This window comes from Ursus arctos, unplaced genomic scaffold, assembly GCF_023065955.2.
Source record: "Ursus arctos isolate Adak ecotype North America unplaced genomic scaffold, UrsArc2.0 scaffold_2, whole genome shotgun sequence".
Classification (NCBI taxonomy): domain Eukaryota; kingdom Metazoa; phylum Chordata; class Mammalia; order Carnivora; family Ursidae; genus Ursus; species Ursus arctos.
The window spans coordinates 56,900,715-56,917,374 of NW_026622874.1; the positions used below are offsets into that span (position 1 = coordinate 56,900,715).

Consider the following 16,660-nt stretch of genomic DNA (forward strand, 5'->3'; position numbering starts at 1 on the left):
TTCTCACCAATCCTGTCATAAATTGACTTGGATAGTAAAGACGGTAAGGACTCCAGTTTACTGTGGTTGCATTTCTTTTGTCAAAAAAAGAAAATGTTTTAAATGGCAGCATCTCAGATCTTAACGCTGCTGTTTTACAGCAGAAACTGAAGTTTATAATACATGTAATTATGTATCATCTGTGTTGAGGAAAGGAAGAACATTAATAATCCCAATGGGACAACAGCTTTGGAAAGTGTCTTTGTCATGTCAAATCTCTACAACTCAACAAGGATATATCCAATTCCCTATAAGCCACACTCAACTTCAGAAGCTAAAAAGCAACCATGCCCCCCACTCGTAGCTCTGCTTAGCACTTTCCCAGCTCCAATCCAAGCTATAGAAGGCCTAGTATGCAGACTAAGGCAAGCTGCCCCAAAGCAGAGATAGCTTTTCTCCAAAGATGATGGATCTGTCTTCCCCTAAGATAGGGAAAATGACCATTTTGGCTTAAAAGATCTACTCTTCTAGGGGCACCTGGGTGGCTCAGTAGGTTAAGCAACTGCCTTCAGCTCAGGCTATGATCCCAGGGCCCTGGGATCGATCCCCATGTTGGCAGCGGGGGGGGGGGGGGGGGGGGGGTGTCTCTGCTCAGCAGGGAGCCTGCTTCTCTCTCTCCTCTCCGCTCCTGCTCTCTCTTGCTATCTGTTTCTCTCTCTCGAATAAATAAAACCATAAAAAAAAAAGATCTACTCTTCAAGCATTTCTTGAGTTAAAGATCCAATTCATATTAATAAACATCTAATCAAACAAAATAGGTAACAACCGTAATAAGAATTTGGTAAGATGTGAAGGTTGCCCTCCAGGTGATTTCATGTTTTTACAAGAGTACCATTCAACAGGCCCCTGAGCCATTTAGCATGGACACGAACACTGAGCTCTGGGATTGACAAAGTGCCAGTAAGCCTATCCAGGTAAAGGGACCCCAAGAAGTACAAACATGAACAGCCAAGGGACAACTATCTGCATCTATCTCCCGGCAACAGCCAAAGCAACCAGGTTTAAATGCTGAAAACTAATATTAGAAGAGATAATCGAGCAAAGAAGGAACACATTCTTCAACCATTTATTCAACAAGTATTGAGTGCCTACTGTGTGCAATTTTATTTTTTTTAAGATTTTATTTACTTACTTATTTGATTGAGAGAGGGACAGCACATCAGAGAGAGAGCAAGAGAGGGAGGGAGAGAGAATCTGAAGCAGACTCCACGTGGAATGCAGAGTCCGACACGGGGCTTGATCCCACGACTGTGAGATCAGGACCTGAGCCCAAACCAAGAGTCAGGCACTCCACCGCCTGAGCTACCCAGACGCCCCTGCAATTTTTTAAACAATGTGACTATGAGGAGGTGAGAGAGCCAACCATATCGGTATCTGAGGGAAGTGCTCTCCTGGCAGAAGGAACAGCCAGTGCAAAACCATCTTGAGGACCTTGTGATCTTTGCAAGGACTTTGGCTTCTCTGTTGGGAGTCAAGTGGGAAACTACTGCAGGGTTTTAAGCAGAGAAGGGCAATTACTATGCAACTTTCACTTGAACAGGATCACTCTGGCTGCTGTGAGGAGAGCAGAATATACAAGGACAGAGGCAGGATCTCCTGCAATGACCCAACTCTGGGATGTTGGTGGCCTGGACCAAGGTGGGGGGGAAGCAGTGGAGGTGAACAGGGACAGACAGCAGATGTGCTGTAATGGGAGAACCAACAAGCCCTCTTAATGGACTGGAAACCACTGGAAGAGAGTAAAGAATGACTCCAAAGTTGAGGTCTGAGCAACCAGAAGGATGAAGCTGTCAGCAGCTGAGCTGGGGAAGGGTGCACGCTGAACACATGTGAGGGGAAGATGAGGAGTTAAATACTGGCCATACTGAGATTCCTGTTGAGATCCCAAGAGAGAATGGCAAGGAGTTTGAGAAAGAGGTCCTTCCCATTTGGCTATTCAACAAATACCTATTGAGAACCTACCTAGACTTTTCAGCCCACGTGACAGCTTCAGGGAACAGCAAGGAAAAACAGTCTCTGATGGTGCGACTCAGTCGAGAAAGGCAGACAGGCTCAACCAGCAAGGGCAACACAGGGTGGGGGAAATCCTATGACTGAGGCCTGTCAGGATGTTCACACACAGAAGAGGGACACCCAAGCAATGCCCGGGAGGACTTCCCAAGAGAGGCCATGAGAGGACACATACAGAAAGATGAGCAGGGGTTATCCAGGTAAGGAAAAGGTAGGTAGGTAGAGGGAGGGATGCCAGGAAAAGCAGCAACATCTATGAGAAGACGACACAGGGTCCAGGATCTACAAGAAACCCAGTTAATATCCAGTTGAAGTGAACATTGGCACGCGGCAGGGGATAACCACCTTTTAGGACCCCACCAAAAGACCACAAACGCCAAACACATTATGCAGGTGCAGACGGGAGAAGTACTTGGTATGCATGACCAATGGCCATAGAAAACAACTATAGAACACTTGAGGCTAGCTACAGAACTGAGAAATGCGAAGGGATGGCAGAAGCCTATCTTGGAGATGAATATACAGACAGCTAGTAAGTAACTGGCAAAGCTAGGCTGGAACCCATGTTCCCTAAATTAGTGGCCATAGGAAGGGGCAATGTGAAATACTACTGGCGATGCTACAAAGTGAATGGCTAATGACGTAACAAAATCCTTTTACAAATCTGAAGGTCTCCAGCTTTCTGCTTTTGACAAAATTACAGGAGGTGGGTGGCAAGCTGACTGACTCATCAAAATATACTGGGTTCTGACATGTATCTTCAAAGGTAAAAACTGAGAGACCTTGATATAACAAAAGCCCTTCCATTCCCATCTTCTTATATCAACAGGGCTTCTCGAAGTTTCTATCTATACAAGAGCAAAATCTTATCTAGCATTAAGTAGTAATAATCCATCAATACATGACATACTCGGGTGGGGGAGCTCCATCTATCTCACCAAGTTGCTTTCCAACCAAAGTCTACCTTTTATGTTTAAGAATTTCTCAAAATGTTTATCTGCTTGTTCTGATTAACTTATGGCAATAACCATAGTAATATAATCTGAAAGAAATTAACAATGAAGAGACTTACAACAGGAAATAAAATCATTCCAATGTACACATGCATTTTTGTTGCGTAAGGATGACGGAATGATCAATGAAAGATTTTCAAGCATAAAAATAGATGAGATTAAGTTAATATTCTGTGGGGGAAGTGGAACTGAGGTGTGATTTCACAGAGGAAAAAAATGAAGCTTTCTGGCTCAAATAAGAGCTCATTCATGTGTTTTTTAATGGCTAACAGTAGGCCAAATTATTACAGTATTCAGAGCCCACTAGATACACTTAAAAGAATGTAACAATGACTATTTCAGAGTGTCAATATTTATGTCAGAAATATATCCTTTGCAACTCTTCAATCAGGGTGAAAAACACTTACGGCAAAAGCATGCAAGGGGATAAAGAATACTCCAAAACTTGTGTTAGCTGTTAGAGGATGCAAACATGTTTTGAAGACCAGAGTCCAAACCACAAGTCAGGATTCTTAGCATCCCATTCTACTCCAGGCTCTCTCTCCAGAGCCTGAGACTTACCAACCTAGGTAGCCCTCACCCTCCACTATGGGGAAGGAGCCCATGCAAGAGACATCTGCAGAACCCGGGGCTTCCTAGAGGACCGGCCAACTGCGGATGTGTGTTGGGATATGACAGAATGGCCCTTCAGCTAAGGGGAAAAGAAAGGCCAAAATTTCACACAAGATAGCACACTTATGGACTGACTAAAGCAACAAAGACGCACAACCCTACTTTACCTGCACACACCAAACTCTTAGGGCTCTACAGTCTTACAGAAGTCCTCTAATGCTTCCACAAGTCACACAAAGGGCATGGGGCAGAACCTTCTATCGCTACTCCTGTGAAAAGGAACAGCCTACCACAAATGAGGTGGGGAACCACCCGGGGCAGAAATAAAACTGCTGGCCACCTGCTCCACAGGGTACTCAAGGTTACTATGTAGGGGAGGTCAAGGTTACCATAGGAAGTATGGGAGGTTCAGAGACACTCTTGATACTTTTCCTGCAGTTTCAGAGCTTGTAACCATATGGAAATAACCGCTTTTCCCCTATACTATGGAAAGACCGTTTATTACAGCCAGGTAACAGAGCAAACAGATTTTTTTAGAATTACCACTTTCTCCCATCATCCTTCAAAATTCTCAAAGCATACATGATCCACTTTAGAACCAACGACCCCATATCCCATCAACTTACTGCTCAGGAGAGGCCTCAAGGTTCAATGCTTTCTAGGATTCTTTAGACTTTTCAGGTTGTATATTAAGCAGTCTACTGATGGTAATTTTATGATTGTAAATACTTGGGCTTTCTCTGTGTGAACTTTCACGTGCAATTAACTTCTGCATGCATGTGACCTAAACACAGATTAGTGTTTTTTGTCAACACGTCACACCTGTTACACCTTTTATTTTGTCTTTTAGAAACTCCTGTCTTTGGGGCGCCTGGGTGGCTCAGTAAGTTAGGCATCTGCCTTTGGCTCAGGTCATGGGTCCCGGGATCGAGCCCCGCAACTGACTCCCTGCTCAGGGGAGAGTCTGCTTCTCCTTCTGCCTCTGCCCCCTCCGCCTGCTCCCGCTCTCAAATAAATAAAATCTTTAAAGAAAATAAGTAAATAAAGTTTTGACTTTCTGGTTTTATGTAGAAGTGAAGGAAAACAAATACATTTATTAAAGTTAGATGATCAAATTATCTGTTAGAGATCTGAAAATGTTTCCACTGTTGAGCAACCCTGTTGCCAAAAACTATGTATGCACCTATCAAACATGTCAACACAAACTTGTAAAGACTTGTAAAATATTCCAAATAAGGACTTTCAGTGGAGTTTGAATCCACTAGTGAAAAACCTTTAAACGGAGCACAGCTGACGGACGAAGGTGATAATTTTCTAGCTGGTTGTGGGGCATGGGACTATCGTGATTTGGAAAGTACCGAAAATGGGGAGTTTCTTGTTCCTGGATCTTTTAAGGAGATAAGTTTCTCAAAGACGATGATCTTTAAATCGGGATTCAAAGGACAAAACTCAGAACCAGACCTTCAGCCTTGTAGTCACCAAGACTAATATCACCCAGATCATGCAAGATCCATGAATCACCATGTACGAAACAAGATTTTAAAAATAAAACACTCTTTAGTCACAAACAAAAAATATTTTCGTAACAATCAAAAGGTTTTATCCCCTTAAAGAAACTCCCATTTTAAGTGTTTCATTTTTCTCAGTTTTATCATTTCTATTTTTGTTTTAGTTATAAAGATTATACTTATATAATTCATATATAAGTATCCATGATCTATTATGATAAAGAGATCAAATGCTTTAGTAAGTTGGCTTAATGATAAAAATGGTCTGATGGAAAAAAAAATGGTTTGATGGACAAAGCATGCACGTAGAGCATGCCCTCCAAGCTTTCTCGCTGGTTTCAAACACTGAGACGCACTTCCAGAAGACCTCAGAGATCTTGAATCGTCCAACAGGACAGGACCATCCCAGAGCCCACTCACAAGAAAGGTCAGGCCCTCAAGAGTGAAACTCCCCAATACAATCTGTCCTCAGCCCAGAACGTCATAAAAGCAAGACTCAACAAAGAAATGAGGACATCAGGCAGCAAATCTCGGCAAATGCTAGCGCGAGCTGGAGTCAGGTGACCACAGAGGGTGAGCATCAGAAGCCACACTTCAAAGACAGGCAAGCGAGGAATGAAAGAGAAGGCAGCTGACCACAGGCCCAGCTGGGGGACGACATCAGCAGAAGAGGAACAGACTGGGCGCCTCAGGACGCGCTGCTGCTTCTTCCCTCTACCAGGCATGGTGCTAGGCGCTGGCACCACGAACGGGAGAATTTCCCACAGCGCCAACAGTATTCCCGGGGCAGGGGGAAAGCCAGGCGGGCCGGGCAGCCGGTGTGGCTGCAACAGAGAGAAGAAGCAAGCGGTCAGCAGGGCCAGCTCACGTTGGGCCTTGATGGCCATGGCAGCAGTCTGGGGTGGTAGAGAGCACACAGCACCAGCTCTGAGAAAAACAGCAAGACCACACCAGTCCCAAGGTTCTGGGAGCACCTAACAGAAGGAGGGTGTGGAATGAACAAGGCTGGCCAGATGGGGGACGGCTGCTGAGGTCTCAGGAACAGGCTGATGGAGCCAAGGAGACACAGGCCCACAGCACATTCCAGAGCGCTCCCAAAGCAGATGCTGAGTCACGGCCAAGCTGAGCTGAGGTGACAGCCCACACCTCTGAGGGGATTGCAGTTTTCCTCTCCTGGTCTGTATTAGTCATACACAGGCAGACCAACCTCCCCCAAAATACCTCAGAGTACTGGTTGCTGCTTGTGAAGACAGCTCAGAACAGACACAGATTTAGGAAAGGAAAAATCTGGATCCCAATCCAAGTTGTATCACTTACCAGCCACGTGACGTCAGGCAAGTCAAAAATCCCAACCTCATCTTCCACTGTTACCAATCAACGGGGAACACACCTGCCTGACTTCAAAGGGAAGAGATATGCCAACCTTTAAAGATACACTAGCTTGGGGGCACCAGGGGGCTCAGTCAGTGGAGCTCGCAACTCCTGATCTCAGGGTTGCAGGTTCGAGCCCAATGCTGGGTGTAGAGATTACTTCAAAAAAAATTTAAAAAGAAAGATCTTTAAAAATGAATAAACAAACAAACAAACAAACAAACTGGCTTGGTGGTGAAAGTGGCTTAAGCAAGTTTTAACTGTAAATACTAACAGAGACTTTCTCTCAGGTATCCTCATAACCTGACTTCTCCTCAAAAGCACTTAATACGGGGACATCTGGGTGGCTCAGTCGGTGAAGCGTCTGCCTCCAGCTTAGCTCATGAGCCTGGGATCCTGGGATCAGTCCCCAAGTCGGGCTCCCTACTCAGCAGGGAACCTGCTTCTCCCTCTGCCCCCTCCCCCGCCCCGTCCTCCCTCTCTCTCATGCTCTCTCTCAAATAAACAAAATCTCTTAAAGAAGACAAAACGAAACAGAACACTTCATACAGTATTCAGCACAATGACATTCATTCAACAAGAACCTACTCAGTACATATTAAATAAACGCTAGGCTCTGAATAAGCAACACCAATGTATTAGGGTTTGGGCGGGCTTTTTATATTTGGGTCCCTGCAACATGAATAACAGCATTAAAAAGGGTTTCCGCTGTGGCTTCAATTCCTCATTCAAATAGCCTTATGAATGAAATAATAAAAGAGTAATTACAAATTTTGGTCTGCCTAACTCAATTCGACGAACACCAAACACCAATGCTGTATCAAACACCGAAAAGGGCAGGAAGGCCCCACTACCAGATACGTGAGATGCTCTTACAGAACTTCTATTACGTGGGGGAACCACACTACGAGGCAAAATGTGGTAAAATTATGGAAGCATTCGAGACAAGAACTTCTGACTAAGCAAATGAATAACAGAGCTCCCTGGAGGAAGTATGTGCAGAACTAAAGGCTCAAAAGGATTATAGGTCATTCCCGAGAAGGCCCAGGGCAAAAGTGTAAATGAAAGCAGTTCCAGATATGTCTCTGTGCATTGGGGGGGGGGGGGGTGCGATAAACAGACTGGGGCCACATTTGGGGGTCAAGGGGATGGGCGCTGTGCTGAAATATTTGACCAGCAGTCTGGGTGATAGAGATGGCCCGAGGTTTCCAGAAAGGAGAGTGACATAATCAGAACCACAGCCAGGGGAGCCTAGTCTGATGGAGGTGGGAAGAAGCAGATTGAGAAGCTATTTTAATCGGCCGAGGGAGAAGTCACAGCAAGAAGGAAGAGGGAATGGCACCCACTGTCATGGACACAGATGCAGTCAGAGAAGTGTGCTTTTTCTCTCTTCCACTGGGACTTCCTGCTCCTGTCCTTTCAGAGGAAACACGAGAACCTGGTTTTGAACATAGATCATAACGACTTTCTCAACCCACTACAATTTTCAGCTGAGTTTTTAACAATGGCTTGCCATGGCAGCCTGGCAAAGTTGACTCGCAAGTTCTAATTCATCTTCACTTCTAAAACAAACTAAAAACTGTGATCTACGGAGCTGCAATCACTATTTTTGCCTTGTACAACCAAAATAATTTAGTCTGAAGAGACAATACTTGGACTTGGGGAAGCCACAACACTGAGACAAATTAGAGCCCTCAAAAGCAGCTGAACAGGGAGTTGTTTTTTCTTATAGAAGAGGGATGGGGGAGGGAGGAACAATTTAGATCTACAGGGCTGGGCCCAGGGTAGAAAGCAATCTGCATTTCCACTTCCCTTTGGATCAAGTAGTTCTGCAACCATTCCACAGCCATTTCCAAGCAGCCCCTTTCCAAGGTGAAGGTTGTAAACTAAGCCCATCTTAGCCTTACTTTTCCTTAGTCAATTTTTCCTTAACAACGCAACAGCAGGGAATGAACTGCAGAGAACTGGCTCGGCCGCTAAACATATGACCTGGATACATTATTTTTCTCATCTCTAAGTGATGAGACTAAGTGTTGGACTCCAGAGACTCTGAGGTTCCTTCTAGCTCTAAAATTGTCACTTTTGATGATGTTCTGAGACCCTCTGGCTTCTTCCAAATTCTTTTAACAGGCGCACAATAAACACCCAGGGAGCAGAGGATCGATCTTGCTTCCAGATCCTCTTGCACTACTATGCTCAGACTTCCAAAGGCCTGTTGATACTGATGATCCTCTAAAAGGAAAAAAAAAACTTTGAATCTTTGAATTCCTTGCAGGAAAGGCACTAAGGACTGGAATAAGAGAACTAAGATAAAACTGCAGCACATAGACTACAATATGGAATTACAAGAAGTCCTATGCTCCTTTGGACTTTTTTTAATTAAAAAAAAAAAAAGACTAAAATAATCTTAAACAATGACGTAGTATTTATCAGTGCCCAAACTGTACAACATGCTTTATGAGGTTGCTTTTTTTCTCTTCCAGCTGACTTCTTGCTCTCTCTAGACCTGTCCTTTTGGAGAAAATACAAAAACCTGGTTTTGAAGACAGACCCTTTCTTGAGTTTCTATCATCTTCCTCCTTGATGAGAACCCCAGGGACAGAGGTCACTACTCGCATCATGGCTCACCACTAGCTCCCATCTGACACATTACAGAAGTTAACACTTAAGACTTACACTGAGAATCAACTGAGACCAGATGATGACTGAGGGCCACGAAAATAAGGAGAATGGACTTATTTCTCCTTTTAGGGTCTCAGTTTAGACTTCATCATTTAGACGATTGCCAAGGACATTGTTTCTAAATGCCACACTCATCTGCCAGTTTAAGTCGCCCTCCCCCCAGGAGGACTGGACCTCAGGTAAATATTTGGGACCAACTATGTGTCAGATAATCCTGCTAGGAGCGCTGGGAATACAGCCACGAACAACAAAAATGTCCCATGCAACAGGCATATGCTATGGAAAGATGGGGGCAAAGATAACCCTAAAAGAACAGGGAAAGCTTCCTGAAAGAGCTGGCATCGTGGTTTTGCCTTTAATGACTAGTAACAGCACAAGCAGAGAACACCAGAGAATTTGGAGGAAAACAAAAAATGCTTTCAGCCCGGGGCAAATGCCACATCAGCTTCTGGGACCTAAAGCGGCCGGACTCGAGCCCCGCGGGCTAGAGAGACGAGATTAACTTGACCGATCCAGAAGTTTCGGAGCGCCAGCTGCCGGGTTTGGGCCCCACGCGCTAAGGTAGCCCAGACCTGGACGGGAAACGTGAAGCCAAAATGGAGGAGGGGCTCCGGAGGAGTCGGCTCGGGCGCGAGAACCTCGTGGCTCGCTCCTCATGGCGCCAAGCAGCCTTCCTGCTCGGTCTCCCGGGCCCTGGGAGGCAGCATCCCACGTCGTCAGACGCGGCGCGCACAGCCCCAGCTCGCAGGCTCCCCCGGAGGAAGGAGTGCGTGCTCCCACCGCAATCCGAGCTTGCTAAACGCCCAAGGAAACAAGCACCCACACCTTCAACGCAGTAAGGGGAGCGAAGAAAGAAACATCTGGGAGGGCTCCACCCTTCCCCACCTGCAGAAAAAGCCGGGGGTAAAGCTGAAAGAGCATTTCCCTAGTTTCTCCTGGCCCTGCTGATACAACAAAGAAAGGCACGTAGGGGAGTTGAACACCCAGAGAATGACCCCTTTCCGTGGACCCAAGACGCGAGACACCGAGGAGCATGGAGCCAGCACAACTTTCTCATGCAAGCCGGCCACGTTTCCTCTTATAACCAGAAAAAAAAAAAAAAAAAAAAAAAAAAACAGAAGCCCCTACTATTAGCATTCCGTTGATGTCACCGCACCTAGTTGGCGCTCAGGATTTTCCCCAGAAACCCCTGCAATCCCCAGCCCAAGACGGGCTCCGGTCCGCGGGACGCCGCCTCGCGCGTTCTCGCAGTCCTCCAGGTCCGGCTTCCCGGCTTGCCCCGCCCTGGGTACCCGGGACCTCCAGGAGGGGCTGGGGGGAGGGGGCGCATCGGGGGTTCGCCGGCGACCCTGCCGAAAGCCCTCTCCCCCACCGTCGGACCCGCAAAACAATAAGCATCCGCTTTCCCTGCCAGTCCCGCACAAGGAGCCGGGCCACGAGTCACCGCAGCAGAGAAAAAGAGCGAGCGGGAGCGCGCCAGCCCTGCGCCCGGTGGTCGGCGTCCCCCTGGGACCTCGATGACCGGAATCCCCGCCCGCCCGCCCGCCTGGCCCGCAGTCGGCGCGGGGAAGACTGGGCGCTGGAGCGCGGCCAGGAGCGGAGGCGCGCGGGCCACGCGGTGGCTGCAGCAACTGACATGGCCCGCGGCCGCGCCACATGCGCCGCCGCCCGGCCCGGGCCCGGGAGCGCGGCGCCGCGACCCCGCCGTACCTTGCCGCTGGCCGTGCCCCCGCTGACGCCGATCAGGAAGGGCTCGCCGCCGTTGGGCTGCTGGTGGTTCTGCAGGGTCTGCTCGCTGTCCCCGGCCATGGCTGGCGCCGCCCCTCCTCCCGCTGCTGCCGACGGACGCACGCTCCCCGCCCGCGCCCGCGTCGGGCTCCCCCGCTCCTCGCAGCCGCCGCTGGGCGCTGCCCGGGTCCCTGCGAGCCACCCGGAGCTCGGCCGTGGGGCTGCCTTTCCCGGAGGCGCCGAAAGCCTGCCTCTGCCCGCAGCGGCCGGCTCGGTTTACAGCCCCGGCGGAGGTCAGCGTGATGCTGCTGCTCCAATCCGGGCGGGCAGCGCGCTGCTATTCGCCGAGGCGGAGGCGGCGAGGCGTCCGGCCCCAGCCTCCGCCCCTCCCGGGCCCCGCCGCCGCCGCCGCCCGAGGTCTCCCGGAGAGGTGTGAGCCCGGCCCTCCTCCCCCACCCGCCCGGTTAACCCTTTCCCCGGCGACCTCCGGCGCACCGAGGGAATGGAAACACGCGCTCGGCGCTTTAATTTGGTGTCCTACCCCCTCTTTCAAAGGAGATACAAAGCTTCCAGGGCAGAATGCCAACGCCCCAGGTTTGGGAAGCAATATTCGAACAAGCATGGAAGATTAAGACGAAGCGAAGAGTTAATGTCATTTGCCCATTATTCAGGCTAAAAACTTGTGTTTTCCCCAAATGAAAAATTTTCCCCCTCCCGTTTGCCAAAATATGTCAGACGCTGGCTTTAAATATTTCCTCACTTGGAAACACCATCCTCCTTAGTAGGCGACTCCCTAGAGTCCTTGTCCCTAGAGAAGGGTAATGGGGGGGGGGGGTATCTGAAGGGCGCACTCCCTCCAAAACGCAAGGCCCTTTCAAACCATAGTTTGACATCACAAATACTGAGGTTCCTGTGGAATTAGGATTTATGGAAACATTAAAATCGCAATTAATGCCATTTTGACCCATTAATACCTTTAAGTGAACTGGTTTTTCAGAGATGGGCAATTAGTCACTTGATTAGAAAGGCAGGATCCGCTGGTGACTCAGAGCAGCCCCCACCTCTGGAGGCAGATTTCTCCATTCACATGCAGTTCCACGAGCAAGTTACATAATCTCCCTGTGCCTCAGTGTTCTCATCTGTTACATGGGAATAATAATGGCAACTCCACCCTAGGATTGTTGTATTAAATGAATCGTTATATTTAAAGTTCTTAGAATAGCTGCTGGCACAGTCTAGGCCCTGTGTAAGAGTTGGAAGAGGCCCCTACAAGGCTGGGACCCCAAAGGGAACTTTTTTGGGGGTGCGTGGGGGGAGGTAGGACTAGATCAGTAGCTTCCAGCCTCTGCCCCTGTGAATCTGGAACTGATGACCTGATGGGCTCCTACAGGCTAAAAGAGAACTTAAGTCAATAGCATTCTTTTCAAACTTAGTTACCTTAAATTCAGAATGATTTTGGGGGGAAAAATTGCTAAGAATATTAGAAAGCACCAGTGTTCTTTTCACTTTTGAAATATTTTATGTCCCCATCCAAAACCAAACTCCACAGAAGCTCAGACAAGAGGCTGAGATGGAAAGAGTGGCTACCTGGTTGAGAGAGGTCAGCTAGAAGGAGGGTGCCTTACCACATGGCTGTGGGGTGGGTGGGTTTTAGCTGATTCATGAGGCTGCCTCTTCTCCCCAACGTCTTTTCTCCACTAAAGAGATCTAACAGTCTTCAAAGACTTTTGCAGAGCTCTTTATAGCCCAAGATAAAGCCTGTTGGAACTTGGGCAACTTGATAGACCCAGAGCTAAGGGGATATCAGGTAGCTAGAGACAGGAGGATAAGAGAATGCCACATCCTCTATGAACTTTTCCCAAATCCCCACCTTCCTTCTTTCTATACCTTTTTTCCCAAGATGTTTCATCATAAAAATTTTCAAACATTGAAGTATTTTACAGGGAACAGTGATATAACCACTATCTAGAGTCTACCATGAACATTGTACCATACTTATCACACTAGTCATCTACCCACCCCACTATTCAGCACAACATTTTTATTGGAGTATGTATTTGCCTTTTCCTTGTTAGTTTGAAGTGGCTTACTCCAAACTGGTTTATACTTTTCTTTTTTTTCTTTTTTTAATTACTATTTTCCCAGCACCTAAAACAGTTTCTGGCACATATAGGGCCTTCACAAATATTTGTTGAACAAATGAAGAAACGCCATGTCTCGTTTCTACATTCCCAAGGCCCACTGAGCAGAATGACAGGCAGGTAGGAAGCATTCAATACGTGTTCACTGTATTGAAAGAACAAATGAAGAATATGAAAGAGGTCAAAAAGTACCAACAAGTAAACTTCACTGCCACCATTTTGGAAAGAAAGGTGGTATTCCCTAGATGGTATTTACATGGTTACTACTCTTATTTTCAAATGTTTTCTTTTCCTTGCATTCCAAGTGACTGTCCACAGCTAGTCTTGTATGTGCATCTATTAACTAGTTGAACCAACTCATTAACTGAGCTAACTGGTTACATTTATCTGTACCTTGTTTAAAGATTTTATCTTTTTTTTTTTCAATGTAATTTCCACCCCCAACGTGGGGCTTGAACTCACAACCCCAACCAAGATCCAAAGTCACATGCCATACTGAATCAACCAGGCACCCCTTCTGTATCTTGTTTAATAATTTTGACCTCTGTGTGTAAGTTAATATACATAAAAGTGCCCTGAAAAAAACAAAAGCTCTGTCTATAAAGCTAAGGCCTAATTAGCAAGGACATGCAGCTGTACTCCGCACTCCCTGTTTTCGCTCTCCTCTGTCCCTCGGGCTGCCTCACCTCCAGGTAAGGAAGTTACCCAAGTCCATTTAAATGAAGAGTGTTCTGAGCACTGGTGACCTCGACAAGGACTTTTGTATCTCTGCTCTCTCCAGAGCCAGGCAGGCCGTCTGCGCTCTTCCCTGTGCTGTGTCATCCTCACTCCAGAGCCTGGTCACCAAATCCCATGGCTGGGGGTGTTCAGATCACGTCTGAGTCTCCTGTAGCAGTTACACTGCAGATTCTCAATCAAGTGATTTCCAACTGTCCTCCTTCCCCTCCCACCAAGAAAAAAATAATCAAACGTGTTCAATAAAATCCGGAGTTAGAACAGATTCAAGGAAATACTATTTTCTGGGTATGTGTGATCATTTTCGTTCACATACAGATTTCCGTCTGATCAAGTTCTGGCCTAGTTAACATACGGGGATGAAGTCAGCAAGAGTGTGCAGCTACGGGCAAAGGAGACATTGTTGCTCACCGTCCTCGTCTGCCTGCCTTCCCTCTAAGCGGCTGTAGGTCCGCACTAGACAAGGAACACAACATTGTGTCTCCAACACAAAAGTTTGACCTCTAGGTGCTTCACAAACCATGGTTAATTCTCTAATTGCTTATCCCATTTCCAATCGGGGGGGGGGGGTTATCAAACTTTAGCTTGTCTCCCAAATATTGTAGTTGCCTGTATTGCCTTTTATCAATCAGTATAATGCTTGGACAGATCACAAACACTGTTTTGCAAAGATGACTAGATGATATTGAAGAGCTCCTTACATCTAGCTCTGGGATTATCTGGCAACATGATAGAGCTCGTCTCAAACCCCAGCAGCAGCAGCAGCAGCAATAGCCGGGAACACGAAAGCTTAGACCCTATCCCACAGCTAAACTCTGTGTGTGGAGCCCAGCAATCTGTTTGATAAGCCCTCCAGGTAACTCTCAGCACCCACCCAAGTTTGAGAACCACTGATCTAGTGGAAAGAAGACAATGAGCTCTAGATGGGAAAGCAAGGTTTACACCCTTGCTTTGTGACTGCTTTGTAACCTTTGGCAAGTTACTTAATTTCTATGGACTTCAGTTTCTTCAACTGTTAAATGATATGTGGCTTGTAGGTTGTGAATATAAAGACTATATATTGGTATATAGCGGTTGTTAAATTCCCTTTCTCCCCCTCTGTTCAATCACAGATCACAGCTCTTACCGTAAAAGTCCCACCATTTAGGGATTTGGAGCTCCAAAGGTAAGAATTCCTAATCCCCAAGGTCACTTTAAGGTAAAAAAGGTAATATCCAGAACAGGCAAATCTATAGAGATAGAAAGTAGATAGGTGGTTGCCTATGGCTAGGGAGGTTAGGAAGGAAATGGGCGTGGCTGCTAAAGGAATCCAGGACTTCTTCATTTATCTTTTTAAGTAGCCTCCACACCCAACGTGGGCTTGAACTCATGACCCTGAGATCAACAATCAGTGTTCCACCGCCTGAGCCAACCAGATGTCCCCAGGATTTCTTTTTAATTCTTTAATTTTTTAAAGATTTGCTTACTTATTATTTTAGAAAGTGTGGGGAAGAGCGGATGGGGGGGAATCTCAAGCAGGCTCCCTGCTTAGTGCAGAGCCCTGCATGAGGCTCCATCTCACAACCCTGAGATAATGACCTGAGCCGAAATCAAGAGTCTGCATATAGCCCATTGAGCTACCCAGACACTCCTCTTTTTTTTTTATTTTTTTTTTTAAGTTTCTTTTAGAGAGACAGAGCACAAGAAGGGGGGTGGGGCACAGGGAGAGGGGGAGAAAGAGAAGCTTAGGCAGGCTCCATGCTCAGCACGGATCCCAATGTGGGGCTGGATCCCATGACCCTGAGATCATGACCTGAGCCAATCTCAAGAGTCAGATGCTTAACTGACTGAGCCACCCAGGTGCCCTGCTCTTTTTAGGTAAATGTTCTAAAATTGACTATCTTGATGGTTGCACTTTGATTATCATAAGAACCACTGAATTGTACAATTTATATTGATGAATTATGTGGTATATGAATTATATCTCAATAAAGCTGTTTAAAAAATAGGTTTCAACCGGCAGGCTAGAAGAGGAAAGAGATTTTTAGGAATTGGGAGCAGAAACGAGCAAAGGCACAGAGAGACTGAGAATTAAAAAGACAGTGTCAGAAGACTTTATAATCTATAAAATATTACATAAACGCAAATTTTCTTAATTTTGTTAAATTCAACATATGAATTTTTGTGCATGCAGCTTTCTCCTGCAACAATAATAGTGATATGAGGGCCTTTATTTTTTTTTTTTTTGGAGGGGAGGAAGGGTAATGGGAGAGGGAAAGAGAATCTTAAACAGGCTCCACTTCCAGTTCGGAGCCCGACGTGGGGCTCAATATCATGACCCTGAGATCATGACCTGAGCCGAAATCAAGAGTCAGACCCTTAACCAACTGAGCCACCCAGGTGCTCCACAGGCCTTTACATTTTAGTTGGCCCAACTTCAGAAATCCCATATGCCCTAAGAAGGTTTCCCAGACTTAGAAAATGTTCACATACAGATTTTTGTTCCATAGAGATTTTCCGATTTTGTCTCCCATCCCCATACCAGGATACATTTTCTAACAAGATGCTATGAAAGTAAGACTGGGACATCATCAGCTTACTGGTCTCACCCAGCAGCAACCAGCACCCAGTAAGCAAGCTCCTGGCAACCCCATTTCATTCACTCTCCTTGTTGTAAGCCATTTAGCTTCATCCTGTTCACAGGGCTTCTCCCAGACCGGGATCTGACCCTTCGTTTCTTTTCCCATCTCCAGACTAAACCCTCGCTCTCTCACTCTTCTGCAGTGACTTCCTTCACCTCCGTCAGTGAGCTCCCAGGTCATCTTCTCTGTAAATGACCTAC

The 16,660-nt window shown here is 46.7% G+C and overlaps 1 protein-coding gene across 1 annotated transcript in view; it reads right to left on the reverse strand.

Moving 5' to 3' along the window:
- UCK2 (uridine-cytidine kinase 2) overlaps nucleotides 1–11,327 on the reverse strand; it is a 68,920-nt gene extending 57,593 nt beyond the window's left edge. Inside the window, exon 1 of the mRNA XM_026517267.4 lies at nucleotides 10,946–11,327. Within this exon, the coding sequence (XP_026373052.1) occupies nucleotides 10,946–11,044 (99 nt within the window). The 5' untranslated portion in view covers nucleotides 11,045–11,327. The remainder of the gene's footprint in view (nucleotides 1–10,945) is intronic.
- Between the last annotated feature and the right edge of the window lie 5,333 nt (nucleotides 11,328–16,660).